The 27,753-nt window shown below is 45.9% G+C and overlaps 1 protein-coding gene across 5 annotated transcripts; it reads right to left on the reverse strand.

The window, feature by feature from the left end:
• Positions 1–4,032: 4,032 nt before the first annotated feature.
• hdac11 (histone deacetylase 11) lies at positions 4,033–17,975 on the reverse strand. Of its 5 annotated transcripts, none has more exons than XM_040204643.2 (12): positions 17,757–17,970; positions 17,248–17,307; positions 16,976–17,124; positions 15,703–15,803; positions 15,158–15,274; positions 12,480–12,522; positions 11,521–11,597; positions 10,588–10,650; positions 8,417–8,513; positions 6,908–7,086; positions 5,293–5,574; positions 4,033–4,877 (listed from the first exon to the last, which is right to left on the reverse strand). In XM_040204643.2, exons 2-11 carry the CDS (start codon positions 17,280–17,282, stop codon positions 5,338–5,340), a joined length of 1,098 nt encoding a protein of 365 aa, XP_040060577.2. In that variant the 5' UTR covers positions 17,283–17,307; positions 17,757–17,970; the 3' UTR covers positions 4,033–4,877; positions 5,293–5,337. The 5 variants fall into 5 exon arrangements, with proteins under 5 accessions (XP_040060577.2, XP_077948637.1, XP_077948639.1 ...); XM_078092511.1 differs by having other exon boundaries at positions 17,258–17,307; positions 17,757–17,835; XM_078092513.1 differs by lacking the exon at positions 15,158–15,274 and having other exon boundaries at positions 4,653–4,877; positions 17,757–17,967.
• Between the last annotated feature and the right edge of the window lie 9,778 nt (positions 17,976–27,753).

The following is a 27,753-nucleotide window of genomic DNA, read 5'->3' on the forward strand; positions in this document are numbered from 1 at the left end:
CTAAAAAACAAGCGGAGCTGAAGTCACCTCTGGCTGGCGAGCCAGTTAGCAGGTTCCATGCTGCGTTTGTGCTTTCGCCGCCACTGGTGGCCGAAGATCGAGCCAAAGCCAATTGATGCTGATTTCATGTAACATTCAGAGCTCCTTGTGTTGCAGGAACAGGACTACCGGCTGTGGAAAGTGCCGCAAATGATTCCAAGTAAGTTATTGCAAGTTTAGGTACTAGTCTGAAAATGATTTAAACAAATATGCATCGTGAGCCAAATAGCGCTATCGATCTCATAAAGTCTCTGCTCCTTCTATTAGCCCCCCAGGGAAAATACTCAGCAGAGCCTCTTGTGGGTAATGCAGGGGCCCTTTGGAACACACACAACGCCCCCGGGCATTTGGAGACATTACCAGGGGTCATCCAGTTGTCATTATACGGGCAAGAGAGGCCTTTCGCTCCCGGGAAACGGCACCAGATGTAACATTCGCTTTGGAATAAACAAATATACAGCAGTAAAGTAGTTGCCGCGTGCGTCTTGTGTGCTGAACAGTGCGAGAGGTCAACATCTGCATCGTAAAGGCCAGCAGCTGCAAGTGAGGCCTACGGAGGATTAACACACCGGATGTGCAGGGCTCGGCTCGCCGTAGCACCGTCGCAGTGTGAAAGCGTTACGCTGCGCAGCTTTTCCTTTGGCTCGACTCTGCCTGCGCGGTTGAATTCAAAGTGTGATCTACCACGGACTCTTCAAGCACTACCATTTTTTAATGAAGAACGCATTGCTGCCTCTTACCTTTCCGCGTGTTTAGCCCGAGCGGCGTCGGGTTGCACAAACACTTGACTTCATCAATCACACAGCGGGTTCAGACCATAAACACGATCAATCAAGGAGCGGCCGCGCACTAAATGGTCAGCGAGTGATGAATGGAGGGGCGGAGGAGGTGCCTCCGTCGGCAGGGAGCTGAAGCATTTCAGGGATTATTCGGAACAACACAAACAGTTGGGCGATCCGGAAGGCTTCAGCCCGGCTGATTGTTTTGTCGGCGTGATCGATCACCGCGAGACGTCCCTCCGGGTTTCTGTCACGCCACGAATTCTGCATAGGAACAAATGAATGGATATAAAGAGTTAGGGTAAGCAAATAATGAAATATGATATCTGATTTGAAAGTAAAGCCATTTAGCTTACCTGAATATTTCAATGTGTCATGAATCGGGTGGGAAGTAACTCAACTGTGCACTAAATATTGTCAACCTGCTGTTTTATTTCTTTAAAAGAAAGCAAACACGCAGCAGAACATTCGGTGGAGGAACTCTCATATTTTAGATACAAGAGGACAGTAATGTAATGTAACATGAAGTAATCCCTTACAGTCAAATCCAAAACAATTCTCTCTTTTTGTTAAAAAAAACCAATAACGATGCTTCAAAACAGAACCTCTTCTCTTGCCAACGATACAATTTGGATTTTGCGTTGGTGCATTTGTCATTTTCACCATCAATTCTCCACCCCGGTGTCGGTAAATACTATTTGGCTTTCAACCGTTGTTCATACAAAAAAATTGCTCTCACTGGATTATTTTGACTAATGCTGTTTTTTCAGAAGAGACGTTGCTGTTTTTGTGATGACGGCTGCGATTCATCGAGGACGAACATGAACCAACGTGTAGAAAAGCAACACTTTCTGCACACGATGGTGTCTCTCTGTAGCAGCACGACGCGCTCGGCTCAAAGAAAGATCAGAGCCGGCAGGCGGCAACTGCTCGGTTTGAGGTGGACGGAGACGATTTAACAGAGACCCCCCCCCACCCCCTTTGGGGGGTCCAGACACTGGTGGTTGCCACATGCCTTGCTGATTGGAGGAGTCCGGGGGGGGCTGCGTCTGGTGCTTGTTGAAATGACAACTGCCAGCAACAGAGAGGAGAAGAGCTTTTAACGCTAACCAGCACCGACGCGATTGGATTGCGGAAACTGTGCCTCCGCCCCCCAAATCGTCTGGCGGCGTACCCACATCAGCGGGGGCCCCGGGGGGCTCGCATTAGCTTCTCCAGTCTTCCTGACTGAATTCACGTGGTCACGTCTTTGCAGGTCAGATGACATCAACCTGCATGACAATTGTGCTTTTTCATCGCAGGGAAAATGTGTTTCTCCAGGTTTGGGCCAGATACTGCCCACTTTGATCTCAAGAGGGGGGGGGGGGGGGGGGGGCGGATTCGGCCCGCGGGCCTCGAGTTTGACGCCTGTGCTCCAGAACATCAGGCCCTCTGGGAAGGGGTTCCTCCAGGTTACCGGGCGTCACTCAAATGGCCAAAAGCATCCCCCTTTTCCCCCACTAGGGCCTCTTCCTCTGGCTTGTGTGTTAATCTGTCTGGCATTTTCAATGGTGTTCATCTGCGTCTACTCGGCCTCTTCAAGTAAAAGGCCACAGAGCGCCGTCTCCCTTCCATTGTAGTCCGCTTCCGCACACTCGTGTCGAGTGCTTTGAGGGTCCGGGTGACGTGGCAGCGGCTGTCAGGTGATTGGCTGGATGAGGGCGAGTCGGGTGCAGGCTGTGACAGCCCGTTGATGCCGCGTGGCGTTTCCTCTCGGGGGCCGTTGTGCTGTGAGTGGCAGCGGCCGACGGCTCCCACGGGAAGGCACAGCGGCACAAGCTGGGAACACAATTTAAACCGCAGCATCTTGACAGCGTGCCACGCTGGACAGAACGTCAGCGGCCCACAAACGTGTTTTATTCTTAATTACATCCAAGTTGGCGGGTTTTTTTTTTTTTTTACAGCAGCACTAAGGTAATTAGCACGACTGGAAACACAAGTTTGCCTTTTCATGGAGCCTCAAGAGCCACGAATTAGAATAATTCAGAATTGGTAACGGCATCAAACCAGGAATGAGACATTTATTGCCAAAATTTGTTAGACATACAAGGAATTTGACATGGCGGTTGGTGCATAACATTGGACAGTAAAAGACGGGATAGGAAACAAAAAGACGGCCCACTACGCTTCTGTGAAACAAACTTAAGGCATCGTATGGATTTTCACAAGACATGAAATCAGAGTGAATGAAATCCAGCAGTCGTTAAGGCTCCCTGGATTTATTTACTGCTTTTGGGCTTATTGTTCATCAGATTCCTTTGGTGATCTACAGCCCGAAGGAAAGAAGCACACTATATAATCTGTACTGCATGCTGTTAGAAACAAACCACTAAAAAGCTTCACTGCAGCGAGGAAAAACCACCATAAAGTCATAAATCATAGTGTGTCTGTCCTTGTTCTTCCAGCCAGAACTGTGAGGCCCTACAGGATTAAACGTCTGTCAAAAACGATGCAATAAGATGCTGCTGGACAGTTTGAAATGTATGTGTGATAAAAAGGTACATTTACTTAACACAAACGGACCAGAACTTTGGACAGTTTTGTTTTTTCGTTAAAACAACATCAAACGTTTTGCTCAGCTGTCACGCGGTGGAAAGAAACGTGAAGACCCTCCCTCCCTCCCTCCCTCCCTCCCACCCGCTGGAAGAAATGACGAACATTTCATACTTGTCGATTGTGTCAACTGAGCGTTTAGATTCGTACTGTGATTGTTCCTTAATGAAAAAGAATTTTTGATCAAATACATCGAAGAGAAGAGTGGATCGGTTTAAACGTGCTGAAAAAAAAAAAAGAGAAACCACTTGGTGACGCGTCCAGAGGGACGAGCGCACGTCATTTGGAGAGAAGCCGGGGCAATTTTTCAGAAATGAAACATTTTCAGAGAAACAGCGCTCTATTCATGGTACCAAATGACCCACGCGGCGGTTTCTTGCCGAGTTGGGGACATTATTGAGTGAGTGATATGTTCAGGAGCCTAATTAAAGGGTATTCACCCTTTCAGCCGCATTCAAGAGCAGCGCGCCAGATGAAGGGTTTCAGCTAATTAGCACTGACCCCCGAGGCCCCCCCCCAACACCCCCCCCTTCATTATGAACGCGTCCAACCAGCATCCTGGATGAGGAACCGAACAGTGCTTTTCGTGCTCTTCAAAGGAGGTTTTTTTTTTTTATCGTTTGAGTGATACTCGACTCTTTAACGACCAGAGAGAAGAAAGCCGGAGCAGCGGAGGAAAATCACAGAGGATTCCTTCATTAAGACGCACGGACGCCGACACCTCTTCTGGTTTGGTCCACAGCTTTGTATCGTCCGGCTGTTCTTCCTGACCGTACTCAGCACGGCACCGTGAATCCGATAACCTACGCGTCTCTTCGCCGCCGAGCAGTGCACCTGTAGGGGCGCGTCGCGCGAGGCGTGCAGCCAAAAACGCTCTCGCTCCCCACATCCACAAACAGGCGGCTGCTCGCTCAGTGGCCCCCGCGGCGTCTGCCGCGTCGCCGAGGCCAAACGACCCGTTGGTTGTCATTGGTGTCAGCGCAACTAAAGTAGTGGAAAGAGGCAGGGCGGGACTTTGGCCTGAGAAACCGCGGAGCAAAGAAAAAAAAAATACACCGTTGACTTTTGGAACTTGACCCCATAAAGTTTAGGGGAGGAGCCAGAGCCGAGGACAGTGAAATATGCTTCAGGGAACTAAACGAAGGGCGTTTTCTCCATTCCAGTCTATTATCATTATTAGCAAAACAACCACAGAAATAAAACCCATGACCGGAATAATCGGCTCAAACAGTAAATAAACAACAATAAACAGTTTTTGTATATTTAGTCTCCTTTCACAGAAAGCCCTGCGTGCATAAACATATTTAGGAGAGAGCTCGGTTTGTCCGACTTCAGCAAAGTCACGAGAAGGAAAACAGGCCGGCTCATTATCTGCTGAACGCGTCGGCGAGTTGCGCTTTAATCTGAAGCCCAGAGTGCTCGGGCTCAAAAGACCGAACGTCACAGCACCTTCCCTTCAAACGCCAACTGCAAAGATCGAGTGGATTGAAGCAAAGAAAGTAATGATTAGCTGAACTGATTAATGAGACGCCGTCAACTCTTTTATGAATACAACATCGCCGAGAGGAAAAACACAAATTTACACTGGAAGTAATAAAACAAATTAGTTTTCGTGTGAAAGCATCTCGTGTTTCACCTCTAAGATGTATTAACTTGTATGAATATGGGGATGATTATCATGCTTTCCCATCTGTCAGAACATCAAACCCCCTTTTCAATTTCATGGACTGGTAATGTACAACATCTTTTAAAGATTATACATTATTACATTTCCTGGGAGAACAGAACACTTCTCTAAAGTGCAGTTTGTTAGTGTAAAGGTGCAAAAGAGCATTGGTTGACCTCCGTCTGAACTCTACAATAATCGCACAGTGCGGCTCACCGTCCAAGCGGAGCGTCTTTAAATGTGAGCGGTGGTCACAGCGTCTCAGACCGCGGCGGACGCAGCGGAGGAGAGCATCATGCTGGTCGCCGGCGGCGACGGCGATGAACCCTCCCCCTCCAGGGCCTCCGCTCCGATCAGGCCCTGAAGGCGAAGGTTGAGGATGGAGTCGGCGATGATGCGAGCGGTTTTCTTCTGGTAACCCCCGGACGTCACCATGAGTATGGGGACGCCCCGTCGCCTGGCGGCCCGGAACACGATCTCGTCCCGCTTCCTGATGCCCTGGCAGAGAAGGACGAGAGGAGGGGCTCCGTGAGGGCATTCGGCACAATTCATGACAATTAATGCCGAGTTGTGTTTGTTTACGTGTTTGTTTTGGGGTGACGAGAGCAAAACAAAACACAAATCCTGCACTGGCCAAAGCACAACCTGCAAAATGTGATCTTCACTTTGTCAAAATAAACCGCTGCAGAGAGAATGATAACATATTGTCTAATCTGGTAGAGGTTTGGAGCCCTAATATTATAATTCAAAATGGATGATCATCCTGAAAGTTCTTCCTAATTCAGGCAAACATCAAACTTTTTCCATTTGTGGAGCATGCGAGCATTATTTTGTCTTGAACTGCGACATATGTACATATATACAAAACCTCACGAGCGTTCCCTTTATTGTGACACGCAGAGTGTCAGACTGTTTTCATCATGGTTATGCAATTTTTGAGCAGGGGCCTAAAAAGCAGCCGGGTTCGAAAGAGGTTGTAAAATGAATGTTAATGAGATGCTGCGTCTGGCTTTCCGTCTGCTGGTCAAAGCTAACGCGGTTAGCTGCGGGCTTCGGTGACAACTTTTCCCAGGACTAACTTCTGTTCAGTGGTTATAATGTGTTTGGCTAAATATCAAACTGTTGAATAGTACCTGAATTTTATCTGGCCGCCGGCAAACGCCCTTGATTGAATGTCGGAACAGCTTGTGTCCAAAATCTCATTGATTATGGAGCAATTTGTAGCATAATGACGGAATGTTCTGCATGACAGAAACACGCGTTCAACCACAACTTTATGGAACAATTACTGAAGCTGCACCAAGAGGCTTTTATTCATCCGATTCCAGGCGAAACGACGGCCCAAAGCCACAAATTAGCTCTGCTACCCACACACATCTGTAATAAATCTGGCTCATGCAGATCAGCTCCTTGTGTGCTTTCAGATTCATGACAAACTAGCTGGACAAAGTGGTCACGTGACCAACACAGCTGAGCCTGTCCACAATAAGACACGTCTTCTCACACTGAGACAAGCATCTTTTCAGAGGACGTCGCTCTACCTTTGAACCTGTATGTAATGACATCTGAAATGAACAGAACTGATGCATTGGGACTCATTGTTGAGGGGACTTGTGTGACTTATGTCTTTTATCTTATTTGCTGTTGGCTACGGCCTTTTTGAATTAAATGAAGCTGTAAAACGTGCAGCTCACGTCGTTATTTTGTGTTATTAAAGTCACTTTGGAAAATCTTCTTCTACTTCTTTGAATTTTGATGGTTCCACATGTTTTCAAATGGTGAAACATGCAACATATCGGTGAAAGTGCTGAACTTTAACACTGAAATGCACCTCTGGTGATATAGAGAGTCCTCCGAGGGGGTCTCCGTCCAAGACGTCCGTCCCCGCGTTGTAGACGAGGATGTCGGGGCGGACCTCATTCAGCGCCCCGTCGGTGTGCAGCTCTACTTTCTGGAGGTACTCGGAGTCCTCGGTGCCCCAGTCGAGCTCCACCTTCCTCTTTATGGCTCCTGGCGAGAACAATAAAGCACCTTCGTATGTAGGTGGAGATAAACATTGCTGCACGAGGCAGAATGAAGCCTTAAAACGTTTCTGCGAGGTGAATTTCTATATAATGTGCAATGTGTTTCTCTGTCTATAGAAAATCTGCAGCAATGCTTCACTTAAGTACGTGTGTTTTCAATAATTAATGGCAAGTCATTCGAACAAATGTTTTAAAATTTAAAAAGTATTAAGAAAAGAGCAACGAATGGAATAAAAAACTAAAAAGTCCAAGCTTTGGTCTTTGAAAGCAGAAGGAAAAAACTGGAAGAAGCTTTTTTTTTTATCTTGAACAAGCCAGGATGTACATTTCATGTCACTTCATTAAGGGGAAGAGACGATTCAAGTACTAAATTAGCTGCAGGGAGGAAGTCAGCCAGGCAGAAGAGAGCTTTTTCTAAACTGTGACGTTGTGTGTTGTTAGCATCCAGGCGTAACATGTGGTCGCTGTCGGCTCGGCTTTGACGCATTGACGGATCAGCGTGCTGTGATTGTTCTCGTATGTGGAGTCCTGCTGGGGGCTAATAGAAGGAGGAGGTGGTTCGCGGGGGGGGAAATCACAGCACAACTCAATCTGCACCGAGGGACATTTACGGCCCCCCTCCACTCCAACATCAACCCCGACCTCTGAGCAGACCTCAGGAGCAGGGTGGGGCTTTGCCACCAGAATACAAACATCTGCCTGGGTTGTTCTAGTGTGACGGACCTGCCGTCTCTCGTCGTTCATTGGAAAGAGGTGGCTTTTGTCCTTTGGTGCTCATAATGCCAAAAAAAAGCAATGGATCTCTCGAGGAACAGTGACCCGGTCCGTGTGAATAAGCCATGGATCTTGTGTCATCTAGTAACTATTTTCTCTCAAACAAACTACGGAAGGAAGCGGACGAAAATCTTGCTGAAGAAGTCTGCTTAGATAGTTTATGAGAAAAGGACTCCACTTCTGCAGCATGGGAGGAATACAGCGTCTCTACGTCGGTTGATGTCAACGTCCAAACCAATGATTCAAAACAGCAGTGCCCAAACCAATGGGTGATGTCGCTATGACAGTACACTTATACTGTATATTCAGCAAGTATACCAAAACTATCCGGATTCCTGAATAACACAATTAGTATTTTCAAAGTGAGGGAAAACTGTCCTTTCAACACCACAACATTGTTAGGAACGCAAAGGTTATATAATATCGAATGTAAATAACTGTCTTCTATTGTCTTCTACTTACGACGATGTAGCCAGATGTTGGTGTGCAGATGTTAGCTCTTCCTAGAAATACGAAGGTTAAAAAGCAACCTGATGACTCACGCTTGGCATAACCGTCCCCAGGATATATGTGGCGGTTATACACGTCCATGATGTACACCCGCCCGTCGTCCAGGAAATCACGCTCGTGTCCGTTTCCCTGGAAACACAGAAAGAAGAAGAAGAAAAAAAAGCACCGGCGGTGCTTCTTTAAACATCACAAACCCAACGGAGTAATTGTTTTTTTCACTCTGGTTTGTGACACAAAGCCGCCCGCGGTCCACACTCAAACACACGTGCCCACCTGACTGAGTGGCACCAGATTAAGGACCATCTGGTGCCCGTTGTGTGTTAGTTTGTTGTTGACTGAAGGCATCACACATTAAAATGACTACTTACTTAATTCTGCTTATTGGCTTCCTTGCTACTGGTTGTGTGTATGTAAAGATCTTATTTCCATTGCTAAGTTCAGCAGGCAGCGTGGCCCCTGACATTTTTAAGCAATGTATTACAATGTATGCCTTCGTGTGAAAACCTGGGCAGCAGTATATTTATACGTAGTCCATATAAAAAGGGTAAATATGGACTATGTACTACATGGATGAACCTGCAAACGAGACTCGAGACAGAAACTCCCTGCTGTGCTTCGCCTGGAAGAGACGGCCTGAGACTGTAAATCAGCTCATCTGCTGCCGGCGGTCTCGTCCTCGTCCACACATACTGTACAATGAAAGATCACCGCCTCGCTGCCATTTGTTAGTGTCAGCCAAAAGGCTTCAGTCCCAGCTCCCAACACGCCTAAAGCAAGTTCTAACATATGTGGGGTCTCACATGCTAGAACCATCTATCAGGACTGTAGCAAAGGGCTGGAGCTGTAGTGGGTTTTCCCGTGCACATTATTACAGAATGGATAGCAGCGCTGTTAGAACTGTAGCATGGATGCTCCGTGTTTTCACATGGCTTGGCCGTCATGTTCCTCCGTCAGCCCTCCGGGTGACACAAGGGGAAATCCACCCCCAAAAAAAACACCACAGCACCACGGCCCATCCCCCGGCAATGAGTTGTCCAAGTAGTAGTAGTAGTAGTAGTAGTATTCATGTTTGTGTTGTTGCCCAGTGTTGATGAGAAGGTCGACTGTCTCTCCCTTCAATGAGGTAAAGAGTAACATGGCGTTGTCTTGCATGGAGGTAAAAACGTATTAAAATCCTTCGTCCGGGTGCTTTGTCTCACTCAGCGTATACGCTGCTCACGGAAGACGGATGGCGACGTGCCTTCACAGCAGGGATCTAGCAGAGCTTGTTATAAATTGAACCTAAGGTGTTTCATTATAGTTTTGTTGCTGACTGGGTGAATAAGCAACACGGCTGTCTAGGTCATAATCCTGATTCCCATGAGGATTCCCATCTCTGTGAACAAACTTTTACTGCTTATCCCCAATATTTATCTCTTGCCCAATTATCTGCAGAGAGGGGCACTTCAGAACCACCTCCAAGCAGATTTGTTCATTGTTTCTTCATGAATTATTTACTCAGCAGCTGATCGGATACTTGTTTCAATAGGGAGAGGCCCGTCGTTACCAATGAGCGATAGCAGCCAGGAAAGGACAAATGGGACATTTTAAGAACCCCCCGGCAAACCTGCGTTTCTTTCTGCTAGTAGTTCAGACGGAATCCAACACAGCTCACATCTCTTTTGCTCAAAACATTCATTTTTGGGAAAGGTTTGAATTTATTTGAGGAATTGCATTCGACTTTGCTGGATTCAAAACACCACACGCGATTTGTCATTGTTGCAACAGGGAATTCATAGAGACATCTTTTAATGATTTAAGTCAATGGGAGACAGTCACGTGGGTCAATAAGAATTGAATCCCTGCCTGCCAAATGATGATAAAATCGGATGGATCTATTGGCCAAATCGAAGAATGAGTTGAATGACAACAGTGGTGCTGCAGCCCCTTTTTGTAAAACACATCACGGAGTAAAGAAGCCAGAACACACGGGTAGCTGACATTATTAAGGCCCATAGCCCAGCGATAGTCCAACATTACCCGCATGCACTCAGCTGATTGCCGGTGGAGGGAGAGCTTTCAGAAACATTCCACGGAATATGACAGTAAGGCCAGTTCGGCCCACCGGGGCAGCCTCGCTGATTGCCCTTGGGGGGGTGGGGGGAGGGAGGAGGGGCAGCGCTCCACATCGACGCGGCGGGGGGCGACAATGCCGTCGGCTCACCTGATGAGCGTCCAGATCGATGATGGTAGCCCTGGAGATGCCTTCCACTCGCTCGAACAGGAACTGAAAGGCCAGATGACACACTCACCGTCTGGATATTTCATTACGTTTCAGCAGATTTGCAGAAACGTCCACACAAAAAAACCCTCTTTCCACTCAAATCCTCTACTGGTTAACAGTCTTACTCATATGGAACAGAACGTCTTCAATAGCTGCCTTTAAACACGCGGCTCCTTTCATGTTTGTCTGCTTTAACTCAAGCCTGAAGAGCTCGGTGTTCATCGGCTGCAGAGCATTAAAGAAGCAGCCAATGTAGTCGTTTTAGGATAAAGGGCCGTTCATACCAAACACAGAGCTAATTTTTCGCATTGAGTCACATTTGAACGATATTAGCCATTTTCAATAGCGGTGAACTACATAAACTTTATCAATCAGCAGCTGGAGCTCAATGTGTTATTGACCTTTGATCGCTCGGTTGATCACGGCCCCGTCGGAGGGTTTTGAGAGTGTTGCTAGGCGACCCCCAAATGAGTTCTGAGGTTATCTTTACACAAATAACAGCTTCCTAAAAATGCAATTTTTGTTCACTACAACTGAACTGTTAAGTGCTGCACAAATTTACCCGCTGGCGGCTTCCGGGTCGGATTGCGGCGACCACTGTGGATAAAGCCACGTTCACTACACAGAAACACATTTGACGCTTTCCCAATGAGAATAAAAATTTCACAAAAAAGGCCCCAGGCTGCCGAAATACACTCTGCCTTATCAGAGGATTAGTATTTAATTTGCTAAAATGAACTAGCATTACCCGCCATAAGCTGTCGACCATAGCAGAGCAAAGAAGGCCACAGCAACACAACTATATTGAATGTATCTTAGCGCCATTTCTCATTTCTTTGGGTCCTGGCCTGCGTTTGAGCCACGGCCCGTTACCTTGATGGCCAGAGTGATGTCGGCGTAGGCGCAGAAGCCCCCTCCCTTGTCGCTGGAGCAGTGGTGGAAGCCTCCTCCTGGGGAAGAGGAAACCCACCAGGCTCAATGTCAGGGGCAGCAGACGAGCCAAACAGCTCACCGCACAACTGAAAAGATTCCATCATTTCAAAACGCCTGTTATTGAGTTCAATGCCGCTCGTCACACCGGAATGGGGCCGCTGAAATGCGACTGAAATGTTTTTCAGTGCCGATAAGCATTTCTTCCTGTTCTTTTTTAAAGATTGTGAAGAGACTTTCTTCAAATTGGGATGAAAAGGATTAACTCAGGTTAGGAGTTGTACTCCCCTACGGCCTGCTATGCTCCTGTTCATTAAGCCAGCGGGAAGAGTCGAATACTAATAAAGGCCAGAGAGGCGACGGATGAAGTATGATTACCAATCATTGGCTGGCCTCCATAAACAGCCTCAACCTCCACGTCCTCGGGGGGTCCACGCACTCAATATGCACATGTCAGACACATTTGAATACGATTTTTTTTAATCTTTATTGTGTGGCATCACAAGGGGACACGTGGTGCAAGGCTGCTACGTTCCCAAACAGGATCGCTTGCCCCACCCCACACTACAGCCCCCAGAATGCCTCACGGCACAACCAGCTGTAGGTGTTTAAGCCATTTCATTGCAGCAGGGCTTAAAAGCCAGAGCACCTGGCTGCCAAGGGGAACGACGAGAGAGGACAGCACCGAGCTGGAAGGGCCGGACCGGTCTTTGGGGACGGAAGCCACGAGAAGGACTTGTAAGGAGGGAGGACTCCCTCGAACCCCAAAGTAAACTTCATCAACAGAAGGTGCAAAGAAGATCTGGACGGAGAGCTTGCGGCCTCGTCTTTGACAGTAACGGTGCAGAGCGATCGACGGCCCCTTTTTGCGTTTTAAAAGTATCTACTAGAAACTCACTTACCTACGTTTATGGCCCATCCTCGGTCAACGGCCAGCTTTGCTGCCTGTGGGGGACGAAAGATTTCAGCTTAGTTCGAATCAACACAGACCGATGGGTAAAGATGAGTGAAACATTAATTTATGAGAGAACAGCCCTTCCCCAATTATCCAGGAAAATACAGGGACAATCATTGAGGGGCTTTGGCATTCACAAGAAATAAGTTGGGTTCACTGAAGAACTGTCTGGAATCATAAGGATGTTTCAAGGTCACAATGAAACTTTTACTGCCCTCCGACCACGTGGAGAACCTACAGAGCTTCTGAACCGACGAGAAGACAACAGGAAACGTGTGAGGGCCTGTATCCATTTTCTGATGATCCCTTGTGTTTCAATTCCAATACTCCAAGAACATGTGGTCTCATCACTGCAAATACGACGGCTTTCTGGTCATCGGGATAGAACCTTCATGTCAAGTTAATGGTTAATCACCCAACAATTATCTAGAGATTTGCACTGAACAAAAGGAAAAGACACTACAGAACTTGGGGACGCAAAGTGGCAATGCGAGCCGTCCTTTATGAGCGACATAACGACGCAGCTTAGTGGGTGAGGCTCCAGCTTCGGGGACGTCCACACTCGAGGACGATGCACTGACCGCTTTCTGTCAGGGTCTCAGATGCAGCAAGGAGGCTTTGGTCACTTTACGTGTTGCCACGCAGCGACAAACCACGTCTCCGCCGCCGTGTTTCCCGACTGCCCGTCGTGCCGATAAACTGAGCGTTTTTACGCAGTTTGTGTAGCAATTGACATGGAAAAAGGCTCCAGTGAACATCCAAATTGAGCCGACGATGTTCCCGAAAACAATAAGAGGGCGGCGCGGTGTTGCGGTGGTTAGCGCTGTCTGCCTCACAGCAAGAAGGTCCTGGGTTAGAAACCAGTTAGCATGGTCTCCCTGTGCTTGCGTGGGCTTCCTCCCACAGTCCAAGGACACGCTCTGGGGGTTTAATTGGTGACCATAAATGTAGCAAATGAATGGATGTGTCCCCGAATCGATGCCCTAGCGCTGCCTCCATGCTGCTCTTTTCTGTGTGATGAAGATGAACAACAACCCACTCAAGAGTTGTCTTACTGATGCACAAGAGACGAGTCCAAACATCTACCTCGATTACATGTGCGTAGAATGTAGCCTACCTAAACACGTTTTCTGTTTGCATTGAAGAAATGTTAGCTCTATTTGGCCCTCGACATGGTACCAGTTAAAGAGTTTGGCCCTCTCTGTCATAGAGTTTGACCCCCCTGCCAGATACAAGATATCTTCCTTTCTACTTATGGAAACCCAAGTGAAGCCTGACACATTGCTCACATTCATCCTTCTGTCTTACTGTGAGTGTGTGATACGATATGATGTCTCATCTTTAACATACCTGGTCCTACTATTTCATTCTCTCGTCACAACACGTCGTTCTCAAGCGCCAAGAAAAGGAACAATTTACAGGCTTTTCCAAGGAAGTCATTCCTCCTCAGCAGGCGCAAACCGCGCCCCACAGCAGGCATTCACTTCACACGCACACTTTTAGCAGTATAAAAGATGTAGCCTCTCTAGGAAGGGTTTTGATCAAAAATAAAGCAGTGTGTTGTGGGCAACAGTCTAATGCTGTCAAAATTGCTCAATAATTACGTTTGAATATTCGCTTTAAAAGAAAGAGTTTTGTGGAAGCAATTTAAGAATATTTGAATATTAATTTTCACATTTGAATAGTTGTTAAAAACTGCTGTTATATATAATAATAATATATATTGAAATATAGAATATTCGTTGACAGCGCTGCAGCCGAGTGAACCATGTGCTGGGCTAGTGCGGATTCGGCCCGGTGCTAATGGCTAACGGAGCTAGCGTACACACTCCCTGCAGCTCAGCTGCTGAAGGTTCTCTCTCTCCAGAACACCTCGGCCAGCAGGAGCGTTTCATTGCTCCTCCAACTCATATTTGTTTGGAAGTTGTGTGTGGCCATTAGGCAACAGCTAATGGAGCTTGAAGCAGACACTAACTTCACTGCTAGCAGGGGGAAACCGTGCGCTAACGGCTAACACACGACCCCTGTAGGCTACACACTGCTGTGCCTCACCAAACAAAAGTGGTTCGACAGCTTCATTTGGTTTTGGTTTATTGAAAGTGTAGCGTGGAAGGATTGCGTGGAATGTGTTACACAACAACTGCGAGGCGATTGCTTTCATACGTAGCTTTTTGTTGTGGGGTTTGAAAGAAGTGGGTTTTACAGAGCTTGACAGTTAATACATCACAGTCTAAATGGTTAACCTTCTTTGTTTGGAAGATGTGTTTGTCTAACAGCTGACAGAAGTATCAGTACACTCAGGGCTTTAACTCGGGCAGCAACACAACTTTAATTGGTTTTTGGCGGGATGTGAAATGTCTTATACGCAGATTTCTAGCCAAATAGGCACCAAGGGTGGTGAATGGAGTGTGGTTTGCAAACGCCGTGAAGGCCGTTAGGGTCAGCAGCGGAAGCGCATATTTAGTGACAAAGAACAGAGACTATATAGTGTTCTGCTATCAAATAAAGACGTGATCCTATGTCTTTGACTGTCTGCAACAAATGAAGGCAGATGGAAGGAAGATGGGTTCAAATATGTTAATGTCACCAGCTAGAGACATGCAGCAACATGAAAAGGAAACGTACCATTATTGTTCCCCCAGTCTGTGTCCGCAAAGGCCTCAACACTCTCCGCTGCACAAGGAAATTAGGCAGAAACATCAGAGGTGGGATTTCTGTGATCGCCGCCACCACCAGCGACCACTGAAAGAGAAACGGAATGAGATCAGACGCCATGTACAATGGACCTTTTCTATCTGGGCTGTGTGTCCGTTGTCAGGAAAACAAAGCCACAGATGGACCCTCGGCCCACTGAACGGCAAGCAGAGGGTTCTAATGTGTGCCCACCAGGGCCGGGATACAAAAGGTGGACTAAAGACGATGCTGCCAGTGGGCTTACACAGAAAAACCGGTATTGGGACACACAAAAACAAGGCGATCTGGAAGAGATCCTAAACTGGTACCCTTCTATCATCAAAGAGTGTTGTTAATCTTACTGTGAGAGGAGGCCACTTTGCACACAGAACATAAAACGGAAGAGCATGAGTTCCTGTGAGATTATCTTGAGCTGAAGTTTAGTGAACACGCCATGCTCTCACAACGAGAGGTGCACTGAGATTAAGCAAAGCTACCTTTAATCTGTTCAGGTAGCGTTGAGTGTGAACCACCAGCAGGTCCTCTTTGGTCGCTTCCAGGGCTTCCACGATATTCCCGTCAGTGACAAACTGCTCCTCTGAGACCAAAGGCATTGTTTCATGAGTTAAGAGTTAACTAGAGCAAAAGCTTTTTCAACAAGCAACAAACTTATATAAAACTGGCGGTGGCGCATGTAGTAGAGAGAGTCCGCAAGGTTGGCGGTTCGAACCCCGGCTGCCACATGTCCCATGTCAAAGTGTCCCTGAGCAAGACACTCAACCCCTAATTGATCCCCGGGCAAAATATTTAAAAAAAACATGGGTTAAAAAAGTCGCTTTGGATAAAAAGCGTCAGCCAAATGGCATCTAGTGTAATAAAAAGCAGACTGAGTAAGGCAACCAGGGCTGGGTGACAAATCAATGTAATTACATATTGAATACGTATTTGTGTGATAACAAAATTCACTTATTGAAATCTTTCATCTGATTTCAATCTTTACGGCCAAATGAATGATAACTAGTCACAAACAGTAACGACCTCACCGCATATTCATTTCTTGTCAATTAAAATACAATACAGACCATTTGGATCAATGTCAACATGAATTAAGAGACCATTTTTTTAATTGTGTTTAACGCACTTCTGTACAAAATGCAATATATGAATACTGGTAAGACACGGTGCAATAACTAGCTATCACACTGGAACTGACAACTTATTTAACAGTGTTGTTGGTCAGTGCAGTACAGTAGTCGTACTCCACTTGCTTTGCTTTATTTAGCTCATTATTTACTCAAATCAGCCGCTGCAAATGGGGACTGTTTTTTCTGCCACCATCCAGTGGAGGACAGAGCTGCTGTTATCAGATCCCACTTGACTTTGTTAGACTGATTCTCCAATTGTGCAATGGTCTCATCTGCAAAAATCCTCCCCTCCTTTCTGCCACTACCAGCAGCACAGACCATCTTTTATTGGAAGTCGAGCCAGTTATTCTGGCAACTGTTTTCCCCTCGGCCTGGAATGCTAAGCCCCGTCGACGCTGCAGACGGACACACACTCCCACAGCGAGCGCACTCCAACGATCTGCCTTCTATTGCTCTGCATCTCCACTTCTCCAGCAACTACATCTCACCTCTCCACTCTCTCTCTCTCTCCGCTTTGTTCTCTACCTCTTACGGTTGACTCCCATATGTATGCGTCAGCCGGAGGGGGTCGTGGGGGGTTACACACGATGTCCTCATCTGCCGCTCTTTCTCTCGTTTTTCTCACCTTTCAAGAAGTGAATGACTTTCCCCCACTTCCCAGCATCAAACGGGTGGAGCTTTTCAAGGCCCATGAAGGTGATGTTGTAGTCTGGGTGGTACACAATGGGCAGGGCTGTTCTTGGGATGCAGGCGTGCAATGCAGTGCAGTGGGAGCTGAAAATAAATAAGAATGAATAAATAAATAAAATTAAACCACCGCTGCATTGCATTTTACATAGAGCCCTTTCCCCTGTGGTCTGATACGCATTCTTGGAAGTGTCCTGCTGTGCTGCTCACCTCCTTTTACCTTCATTGTCCTGTTTGTCAGCCATGCTTTTCAGTCATTGCTACTTTCATCTGGAGGGGAACGACAAAAATATTACCACAAAATGAATTTACACGTAAAGTGAACTAGTGTAAAAATGCACTGCCTCAGGTCATTCTTAACTCTGTTAAAAATAAGAATTCATGTTTTTTTTATTCAAAGAATTAAATGAGCAACCTTTTAGCAACTACTTCATAGAATTGAAATGTTAACTTCACAGAAGCGAAAAGGTGGACGTGATTCGTCTAAATCTCGCGCATGCGCAGTGGCCTGTTTACATTTTTTTTATTTTTTTTCACAGACGCAACTGCACGAGGAAGTGCGCGAGCCGACAGACGCGCGCACATCGCTCCCGGTTATGTGTTATAATTGGGCCGGGACACTACAGTCAAAGACAGCAACGTCCCCTCGGCCAACGTATGAGACAGTCTGCAAACCGGCTGCCTGGATGAGACACTCGGTCCCATCCGGCGTGTCTCACCTGTCACCGTGCGCAGAATGCCGCCGCGTCACCGAACCGCAGCGGGAGAGAGTGACGTTAATATAACGAAGAGAGACGGTTAACGTTTAACCCGCCCCGGCGGCCTGAACGCTCGGGTTATTGGTCGTTAACCGGCGAACAGAAAGCAAACGTGTCCCCTTTTTCTCCTCCTACAGAATCCGCGCTGCTACGTAGAGTGCGCGCGCGCTCCGTCCCCTCACGACGCGCGCGCGCGTCGAGAGCAGAACCGGCTGCGCGCGAGAAATGTCAGATGCGACCTGCTGACGTCTGTTTTTAACTACTTTCCCTTAACCGCTATGGAAACAATCAATGGGATCCAGAAAAGATGTTGAGGACACATTTAGTCATCAGTCATTGTGTGCAATTATTATATATTCATAGGACCTCAAATATTAGCTTTTATATAGCATTTACTTTTGGAAAATCTCATAATTGCTACAATAAAAATGTCAGATTTTCTGTATGGATGGAGCCAGAGATGATACATGAGTCACAGTGAAAACTTCTCAATTAGTACAGTAAACGTGTTCCAGTCTAGGTGTAGTTAATTGTGGGGTTTTTTTTGGTACATTCAACTTCAAATTCAGGTTACACGTGTCACTGGCACGCAATGGCAAGTCTGTGGCACCTTGGTGGCAACATCAAATACGACAAATTAGTAACTGCGGTTGGAAAATGCCTGGGGCGGAACGCTTGATCGTCTTAAACGTCTACAGCAATTGCGATCTCCAGCCCTGACGTTGCATGAGATCATTCCAGATGGCCGGCAGGCCTCTTTTAAACCGAAAAGGCTTCTGCAAAGAGGGAATCGACAAATAAAAATAGCCCGAGGAAACCCCAGGGAAAGCTCCGGGGTTCTGGCCATGCCCGTAACAGCAGCCAGTTTGATGACCTGTTGGGTCGGATCGGTGCCAGCGTCTCTGTTAGACACCAACTGACTCACAGACGTTCAGTCACAGCTGCAGAGCGCCTGTCTGTCTGTCCCTGGTGAGCGGCTGTTTCATAAAGTATATTCACGCTTTGGCAGGAGGATGGCTGGGATGACGAGCATCTCGACGCCGATGGGCTTTCGCAATGTTTTTGAGACTTTGGCGAAAAGAAAACGACAATCTTTTTGCTTCGCTCCTTTCGCGTTTTTGCGTCTTTTGCACGGAATCTACTTGAGCGAATAATTTGCTTCGCTTTTCGTGTGAACGCAGCATTAGATTTTGCCTCCGGTGTTAAAACAAACATCAATCACAGCCACACTTAGCATAATGCAAGGTCAGGATCTGTTTCCGACGTTGAGTGGATAATGTATGCACTGGCAGGCTGTTTGTGCCCGTGCATCATCAGGAAATTCACAATACAGCAGCCAGGCCTTCGTATTGTTCTCCAAAGCTGACCTCGCCGGTCGCAAGGACATCTGCTCTTTAAAGAAACACAGAGCTGACGGTGTTGAGTCAGTATGGGCTTTAGGAAGTTACGCCTCGGGAGTGTAACAAAGTCCTCCTATACAAAGATGGTTTCGGCTGTTTCAAGCCAGAAATGAAAGGGCCTGGAGAAAACTCTTCCTGGGAAGTGGCTATTTTCTTGCTTTTAAGGGTCAACGGCTGGAACTTAACGTTGGACCGTGGAGATGTTGCTCTGTGGTCGCGTTGGACATCAAACAATCAATTTACATCCTCAAATCAGTGGACAAGGCGTGACACAATGTGCAACCACATGCTTCACTTTAGGGGACCAAAGTGTCCCGATTGACTTTGATGAACTGAAAACAAGGAAAAACTTAAAGTTCTGAGACAAGAACACCAACAACTAGACCACACAACACGGAGGAAGTGGCCTTTGAACCACAAAGGCTACTCTGTGGTTGAAAGGTTAATACCCCCCCCCCCCCCCCCCTCCCCTTGAAGCACACTCTGCATGTATTTCACTATACATGGACCACATCGTGCTGTATTTGAAGCTATTGTATTTTTGAAAAGACAATGAGACTTATTTTTGCCACCATTGGAGTTGAGGCCTGATTGCAGGATTTAGACAATTCTCCGTTGACTTTGCTTCTGGGAACAGATGGGTGGCGCCGGAAATATGTGTCCAGTATTCACGCTCATCTAGTTCTCTATGAACTGAAAAGAATGCTTCATAAAGAGGTGAGACTAAACCAAAAAGAGTGCTGCCGAATGGCCGAAACAGTAGGCCAGATAAGTGCTCTATGGAGATGAGGGGGGCTGCAGATTCTGGGGATAATTCTGTGTGGTTTTGTCAATAGAAGCCACACCTTTACATTTTCACCATTTCACCTACTCGTCTGATCCAATGTTAATGTAAAAATCCAAATGACTGCAGCTGTAAGTGTACAAACTTGATTTAGACCCTGAAAAGGATGGACTTGTGATTCGAGTGACCCGTATTTCTTGTCAGGGTGACGTGTTTTCACAGCTCTGAAATAACTCCTGACAGCAAAACCTCGTTTTCCATAACACCCCCGGCCCTCCATGCTAATTAGCGTTGTGAGATTCTGATGACTATGAACGCTGCGCGGTGACAGTGAGCTATTCCTTTTGCATGCAGACAGACCTCCTGGAGTGACCAATCAGGATTTATTTCTTTACTGTTTTCCTCCAATTCAGCAAACGCCTCACAGTGGAATTGTTTACAACCTAATGTATGATAGATTATGCAATTTCTCTCCTGCAACGCCACTGGAATATTAAGTTGTTTCACTCTTGTTAGATTCACACTGATGTGTATTGGTTTACTTGCCGCCCTCAGGGGGCTTGAATACAATCAGAAGGACAGCAACCTCCCTAGAAGACATTAGGCGGATGATTTCTTTCAATCAAAGTGCAGTGAGTCTATCGATCTATCTGCAGATAGTTTACTGCGCTTCATGTAACCAAAACCCAGCTCACAAAGAGTCGGGCCGCGGCTGTAAGAAATCTATGTGATCTATTTTAGTTGATGAATGATGCACAGATGGAAGGATAGATGAATAGATGATAGATGGATTGACGGATGTATGGATGAATAGATGAATAGATGATAGATGGTTGGTTGGATGGATGGATAGATGAATAGAATAAATTCAATCGCTTTACAGTCTGTACACATGCAACATCCTCTTTCCTGAAACCCTCACATCAGCAAAGATGATGGATGGACGGGTGCATGGACCATTTAAATCAAATAAATCAATGAAATGGGTGTTTGGCGTAGCCCAGGACAACGACAGGGACATTTTGATGCTGTTAACAATGTATTAGAATGTTTAATGTGTGCTGTCTCTGGACGGCAGGATGCAAAATACCAAGAGACCACGCACACGTATGTTTTTGGTGACGTTGGTGGTATAAGGGCTCTATAGTGCTGACGCACCTTCTGGAGGTGCTTCACAGATCATCAACCCCGTGAGTTCAGTTCATCAAAATAAGTGACACCAATTGAGGATTTTGGGGTGGACGTCCAGCTGTCTAAGTAACTGAATTTAAAAAGGTATGGAGGAAGAACGTAAAGGTGTGCATGAAAAGAAGCCGATCATAGGTTTCACTAACCTTAATATGTTAAGGCAATTGCACAATCCACTCCGTCCCTGTCTGTAAGCAAATTACAATGTATGATACATTGTAGTTTGCTTTGTAACATGGGATACATTATGTATCCCATGTTTTGTTCACGCGCGTCTCAACCTGGACATCACGCTCTAGCAGGGGGGAACATATAATGTTTGACGTAGTTGTTAAGGTTCTTTCGAATACCCACTAGGCCGACCCCTTTCGGTACAGACGTTTATTTAAACAGGTTGATGAAGATGGAAATTGGGAGGCTGGATGCAGGAGCTCCAGACAGGAACTGGCGAGGGCAGGGAGACGAGCCGGTCAAAGAAAATCTGAGGAGGAAGTAAATGGCGGGAAGTTAAATCCTGGACAGTATACAGTATAAATCTTTACACCACCAAAACACTATTCAGAAGACCAGCAGCCGGGAAACAGATTACCGCAGGAGTATCTGACGCACGGGCGAAAACTGGTAGATCAGGCCGGCTTAAATACTGGAGGTGGGTGGAGGCAATCATGAAGATAAGCAGCAGGTGGCAGGAACTGCCCGGCGACCCCATCAAGACCAGCTGACAACCAGGAGGGGGAAAAAACGAAACACAGACAGACCCAACAATAGTAAATTCACTGATTCAGCATTAGTCACAACACACTCTTCCTGGTTTATTGATTAAACGTCTCCACTGTGTTTCCACTCCAGTTGCTGTGGTTAAGGACCTTTGATTAAAACCTGACACTTACTGTAAATACTTTTCACGCAAAATATAGTCTCCAAAAGATGAACTCATAGATACTTTTTTTTCATGCCTTCTTGAAAATGAGTTTAAAACATCAAAAGAAGCCTTTGCAGCCCAGTATATCCCATGCACCTTGTGCCGAAGATTTATTTTATTCGGGACGGAGGCGGGTGAGCCAGCAGCGGTAGTTCACTATTAAATGTACAAACTAGAATTCGCTCGAATATCTACCGATATAGAAATATTATAATATATCTTTTCATTTAAACACCATCTTTCTTACAATAACCAGTTCTTGTCTTTCATTTCATACATTGACCCAGTGGTTTTAAAACTTTCTGTCGTGACCCACTTTGGAGAAGGAAAAATGTTCACGCTCCACCAGGCAAATAAAATTGCACATGTTGCATTTGAATTGAAATAACATTGTGACACCTCCATCTATGCAAAAAATGACTTTCAAGTCAACTGGATTGTTCCATCAGACAAAAACAAATAGAATGTACATGTCACCGTTCGCTCAGACAGAAGCCAAACCCAGACCGGATCGGTGGTGTTAAACAAAAAATGATTTATTCCCTGTGCAAAAAAACCACTGTGTTGGGTCTTTCCCCAGAAACTCAAACACCTAACAGACACCTAACCCTTAATTCTTCAGGGGGTTTTCAATGGTAATAACAGATTTGATGACAATTAATCATCACTATAGTTAGTTGGTATCTACTTGTCATATGGCTACACTTTTAACAACGTCCTGTGTTTGGGAACAGTGTGATCCAAACAGACTAGTGAAAAGAGACAAGTTCTTCTTTTGAGTCCAGTTCCCAGCTGGAGCATAAGTTTTTCTTGGGGCTCAGATGAGCGTACTGTAAAAGTCTGGATTCATATCCAAACATTCGTTGATCCCCTACTGTGATTATTGGCGCTGGTGCCCAGTAAGCAGCCTGCTTTCCAAGTTTGCAAATTAAGAAGAGACAATGTGCTGTTAACGTGTCTGGAATTCAACCTATTTCCAAAATATCCTTGTGCAAGGTTACTGTTATTTATTCTCACCGGTTACATTCACAAAATCAGGATTGGACTTCAGGAAGCTGGACAGCATGTTGGATGTTGGACTCTCAGGGGTCTCAGGAAACCACACAGGGAACCAGACTGAGCCGTCGTCCTTTAATCCAGCAACAGCCGCAGAGACGTGGCCTTCTGGCTCAATCCAAAAGGAACAATAATCAATCAAGCTGTTGCCTTAACGGGCCAAGAAACACTGCAGTCTCTCAGTGGCAAGATATTATGTTATTATATGATATAAGAAGAATATTTTGTGTTTTTGCTTCACCAATGTTATCAGTGAGTCGGTTTCGTCTGAGAGCGTTTTAAGTCCATAAATAATGAAAATGTGTGGATTTTAAACAAAAATGTTAAAAGCCACGAGACACTGTTGAGTCCAGTTTTCTTCACCTGGACCACCAACTGCTTTTCAGGAAACAGTTTGCATTTTACACTTACAAATGCACCAACGTTTTAGGAAGTGAAAGCGAAGCTCAATTTCAACTGCGTATGTGGCTGTAATGAGATTCTTCTTGATTTGTTTAGCCGACTAAACAGCCTTAAGCACAATGACTAGATACAGTGGTAAACAGCTAGCATGGCGTCAACGACACCTTCTTGCTGTAGAGATCCGATGAGACGATTGCTTCTCTAGCAGATGCCGCTTAGCACTCTTCCATAACAAGGCAAAGTTCATGAGGGCTCCAAATACTCTGTTACCGTTGGACTGCATGAATCAGTGTACAGTGTAGTGTTGTCCCAGTGTCCTTTAGATAAAATGTACTTTTTATGGCAACCATCAATTTTGTCAAATGTAATCTGTATCAATGCATCTCTTCAGTGTTTGGCGCCGACTGGAGTTTATTTCATATTCATACAATGTAATCTTCCAGAGTAGATTTTGATTCATGAGAATACCTGAAACACTTAATTTTATATGGTCCTTGATTGATGAATGATCCGACCATATTGTTCTTCTCCAAGGCAGACGCTGTGTTTTCCGTCTATATCTTCAGAATAGATGAACATCTGCACTCCGCTTTTACAAGTTTAGTTTGATTTATTCACAAATGCCCATGAAAGGAAAATAATGGGATGTTATTTTCTTTGATACAGTGATGGCATGAGCCAAACACGGCCAGATGGTGTCGCCTGGGGTCCCATTAATACGCCACGAATCTCATCTCACGACATAAATCTCAGTAACTTTTCCAAGACAAAACAGATACACATGAATGAAAAAGCCCCACAATGAATCCGATGCCAAGACTTTCAAATGTGTGTTGAGGACTTAATGTAGTTTTCTGTTCACAGTTGAGTACATTCTGACAATGAGGGTATTATTTGAATTGTTCATGGGTTTTAATTAAAGGCCGACATGTATCCAACCCACTCAAAATGTGCTTACGACAGTGTGATGACAACCAGGATCAAGGTTAGTTCCAAGTCGGAATGTCTAAAGGTCCATCTGGAGTCATTTGGAAGAGTCTGTATGTGTTCAATGCAGCAGTGCAGAGACGAGGGATCTTTGTCGGTCATTCCCGGAAGCTATCATTGCCCGTGGAGAACTCTTTTCATTCATCTGCTCAGCTATTACCTTGATGAGTCCTGGTTAGTGAAACGTAAAGCCACTGTCTGTTTATGTTTATGTCACAGTGACATACTGGAAGACGAGTTATTATTATCGTCTGGATGCCTTGAGATGGATCAAATGTAGCTTCACCATTTCCTTTATTATCTTATAATGCACAACAAATACATCTGGGACCACTGGAGAAAACTGCATCAGAAAGTCAAAGAATTCACATAAATGACACACAGTCCACCCATATCTTGGGTTTTCACTTGGTTTTGTTCATTTTTCAACTTAATGTGTCGGTGTTACCTCCTAGTCTTAAATGAACAATTGCTGTGTTGCATTTCAAAGTTAAGAAAATGAGTTCCCTGCCATCCCTGTACTGACATACATAAATCTTCCTTTATCTACCTTTCATATGATATTGCGGACACGATTAAACAACAGCAGTGATGTGCTCCTGACTCAGCTGCCATGCTGTCCCTTCTCAGAAAAGCATAGAAGCAGCAAATGCACCCCGATGTCCGTGTCATCTTTGGAAAATACCTTCTATTGGCTGAAATAAAGAGCCAGTCAGGGACTTTGACAAAGTCAGCGCTAAAGCCGGAACACCTGAGAAGAAGAGATCAAGAAAACGAACGCTGCAAACACTTTCGTCCCTCTCTTTAGTGTTTGAACTTCCCTCTGAGCAGATGCCTGGTCGATTTTTCATGGAAAAACGAGAGGTTAAAGGCCCATAAAGTGTTTGTTGAATAAAGGATTGCAGATGGCCAGTGTATTGTCGTAGGAGAAGCAGATGTCATCCGGGAGTTTTTCAGTAGAGAGGATTGCACAGTGAGAAGAAGAGGCCTCCACAGACTTCCTCCATGTCTCTGCTTTCAACTACAAAAGGAAAACAGAGTGCACGGTCTGTAGGGAGTGCAGGAAGTTGTGGGATGCTGATTAGCTGCGGCGACGAATGGAGTTAGCTTGTTTCCAGTGAAATGATGTTGGATGCATCGCAACCTCAGGTTCCACGGGTCCTGGAACAAATACAGATACAGATGAAGACAGGCCCCACACCCAGAGGGCCTCCTGGCATGGATGCTTAAGCTGTGCGCCATGGAGCTCAATTAGGACTGCCTCAGTAAGAAAGGGCATTGAGGAATCAGGCGCCTGCATCATCATCCTCAAGTGGATGAGATTTACCCCGATGGGATTATGTATTCAAACTTTTTGGGGAGAAGAACATCTGGGTTCCCTTGCTTTGCAATCGAGGATCGAAATATTTGGACAGAGACTGTACGGCAATAGTTTTGGTTTCCCATTCACCCCTGGCAGTCCTTGAAAGCACTTGTCAAAGGTTGGCCTTTGTGTGCAGTATTTGGCAGTGGCCATCTTGCTTCTTGCTCTGCTAACTTTACCTGATGGGCGATTCATCGGCTCAGGGCAGGAGTGCGTCCTCCTGTCACCAAAGGGGGTTTGAATCGGCAGAGGTGCAGCCTGGAGGGTTCAATGGCTGAGTCTTGATTCAGTTGAGTTCCACAGTCTGACATTTTTGAGCTGTACTGCTGTGACGAGTTTTTATCTGCAGGGTAAAGGGATATAGACACAGGAAGCCAATTTGGAGCAATGCATAATTCTGGTCCCTCCTCTGTATCGAGCAACATCTCCTGGAAACCAAAGCTCCCTGCAAGCGCCTGCTGCTAGCACATGCATATTTCATGAAATCAGAAGCTGATTAGCTGAATGGATGCGAGTGGTTGCATTGAACAAAACGATTACCATTAAATCAGGAATCAGGAACATTTAATACCCAAATGTGTTAGACATTCAGGGAATTTGACTTGGTGGTTGGTGCAAGACAATGGACAATACGACAGATAAGACAACATAGTGCCAGAACAACATTTAAGGAATGTAATTTAAATTAAGAATAAAAGTTAAAAATAAAGTGCACCAGCGAACAGAAGGTGATATGGGAGTGACCGGTAGAGAGGGATGTCAGAGCATCCGACTGATTGCTAAACCCAAACCCACTTTTTCAACTATTCCAATTCCACCGGTGCCCACGTGTGGCCTCACTGGCAGCAGTGAGAGCACACGTTGTTCTTTGCTCGCTCTGCTCCACAAACACAATGCGCCATTATGTTGGTGACCAACACAGAAAAGGCTTTATGCCCCCCTTCAGGGCCCTTATGTTGCTGGATTTAGATTCCGACTCATTGTGTTTGGTTAAAGTTACTGTGTTACATTTTTAACTAGTAGTAATCCTGTTTCAAATAAATACTTAGGCTACTAGCCAAAATACATCAGTAAAAGGGAGTGAAGATTTGTTTTATCTCTTTCATTATTGGGGGATGTAATGCGAGCAAAATCGTCGTGCAAGTCATGCGAGTTCACCAGAACCTCCTTCAGCTCAGACCCCTGAGGACGGACCCAGATCCGGCTTGAATGCAGCCTCTAACCTGAAGTCGGAGGCAGCCCGTTTTGCTTGGCCCGCTGGAAGGGAGGGAGGCAAAGCAGAACCAGGACTGAGCATATGAAGGCCGTCAGATCGTTGCAGTGGCCAAATGAGAGCTCTGGTGCTTGGAAACGCTGCCACTTTTGTCCACAACGAACGCAAAAGGTTTCTTGTTTGATCTCGGTGGCCAGTTTCATTCCATTTTTGTACAAAAACACCATCTGAAGGCCAAAAAGTGATCACTTTTTTTTTAGGAATTTAATTTATCCAGCCACGTAATGCTTTGCATTTTGATGCATGTGAAGCCCATTGTCAGATAGAGATGAGATATGTGGGGAAATTTCGGAGGGAACACAGCACGGGTTTGGACCATGTTGCGTCCACCCGAGTCTTGATTTCACCACATATTATTCTTGAGAATCGGAGAATCAGAAATGCAGGGCAGGTCCGCTCCGTCCCCCTACAGCGCCCTGCTAATGGGGATTCCAGAGTGCAAAAACACCCACTTCCTGTCTCTCCGTCTGTCTCCAGAGTTCACTTTTGTCCTGCAAATCACTGCTCTGTATCCTTCAGATAACCCGTCAGGCTGAGGTCCAAGTGCAGGTCAAACCTCTTCAAGTATTAGAAGGAATGTTTC

This window comes from Gasterosteus aculeatus, chromosome 17, assembly GCF_964276395.1.
Source record: "Gasterosteus aculeatus chromosome 17, fGasAcu3.hap1.1, whole genome shotgun sequence".
Classification (NCBI taxonomy): domain Eukaryota; kingdom Metazoa; phylum Chordata; class Actinopteri; order Perciformes; family Gasterosteidae; genus Gasterosteus; species Gasterosteus aculeatus.

Excerpts from the sequence above, each read along its gene's own strand:
- hdac11 (XM_040204643.2), bottom strand. The coding sequence starts at position 17,282 with ATGGCTGACAAACAGGACAATGAAGGTAAAAGGAG. Across the intron at positions 15,804-16,975 it reads AGTCATTCACTTCTTGAAAG|AGGAGCAGTTTGTCACTGAC; the intron begins GTGAGAAAAACG and ends CTTTGGTCTCAG. Across the intron at positions 15,275-15,702 it reads GCTACCTGAACAGATTAAAG|TGGTCGCTGGTGGTGGCGGC; the intron begins GTAGCTTTGCTT and ends TTTCTCTTTCAG.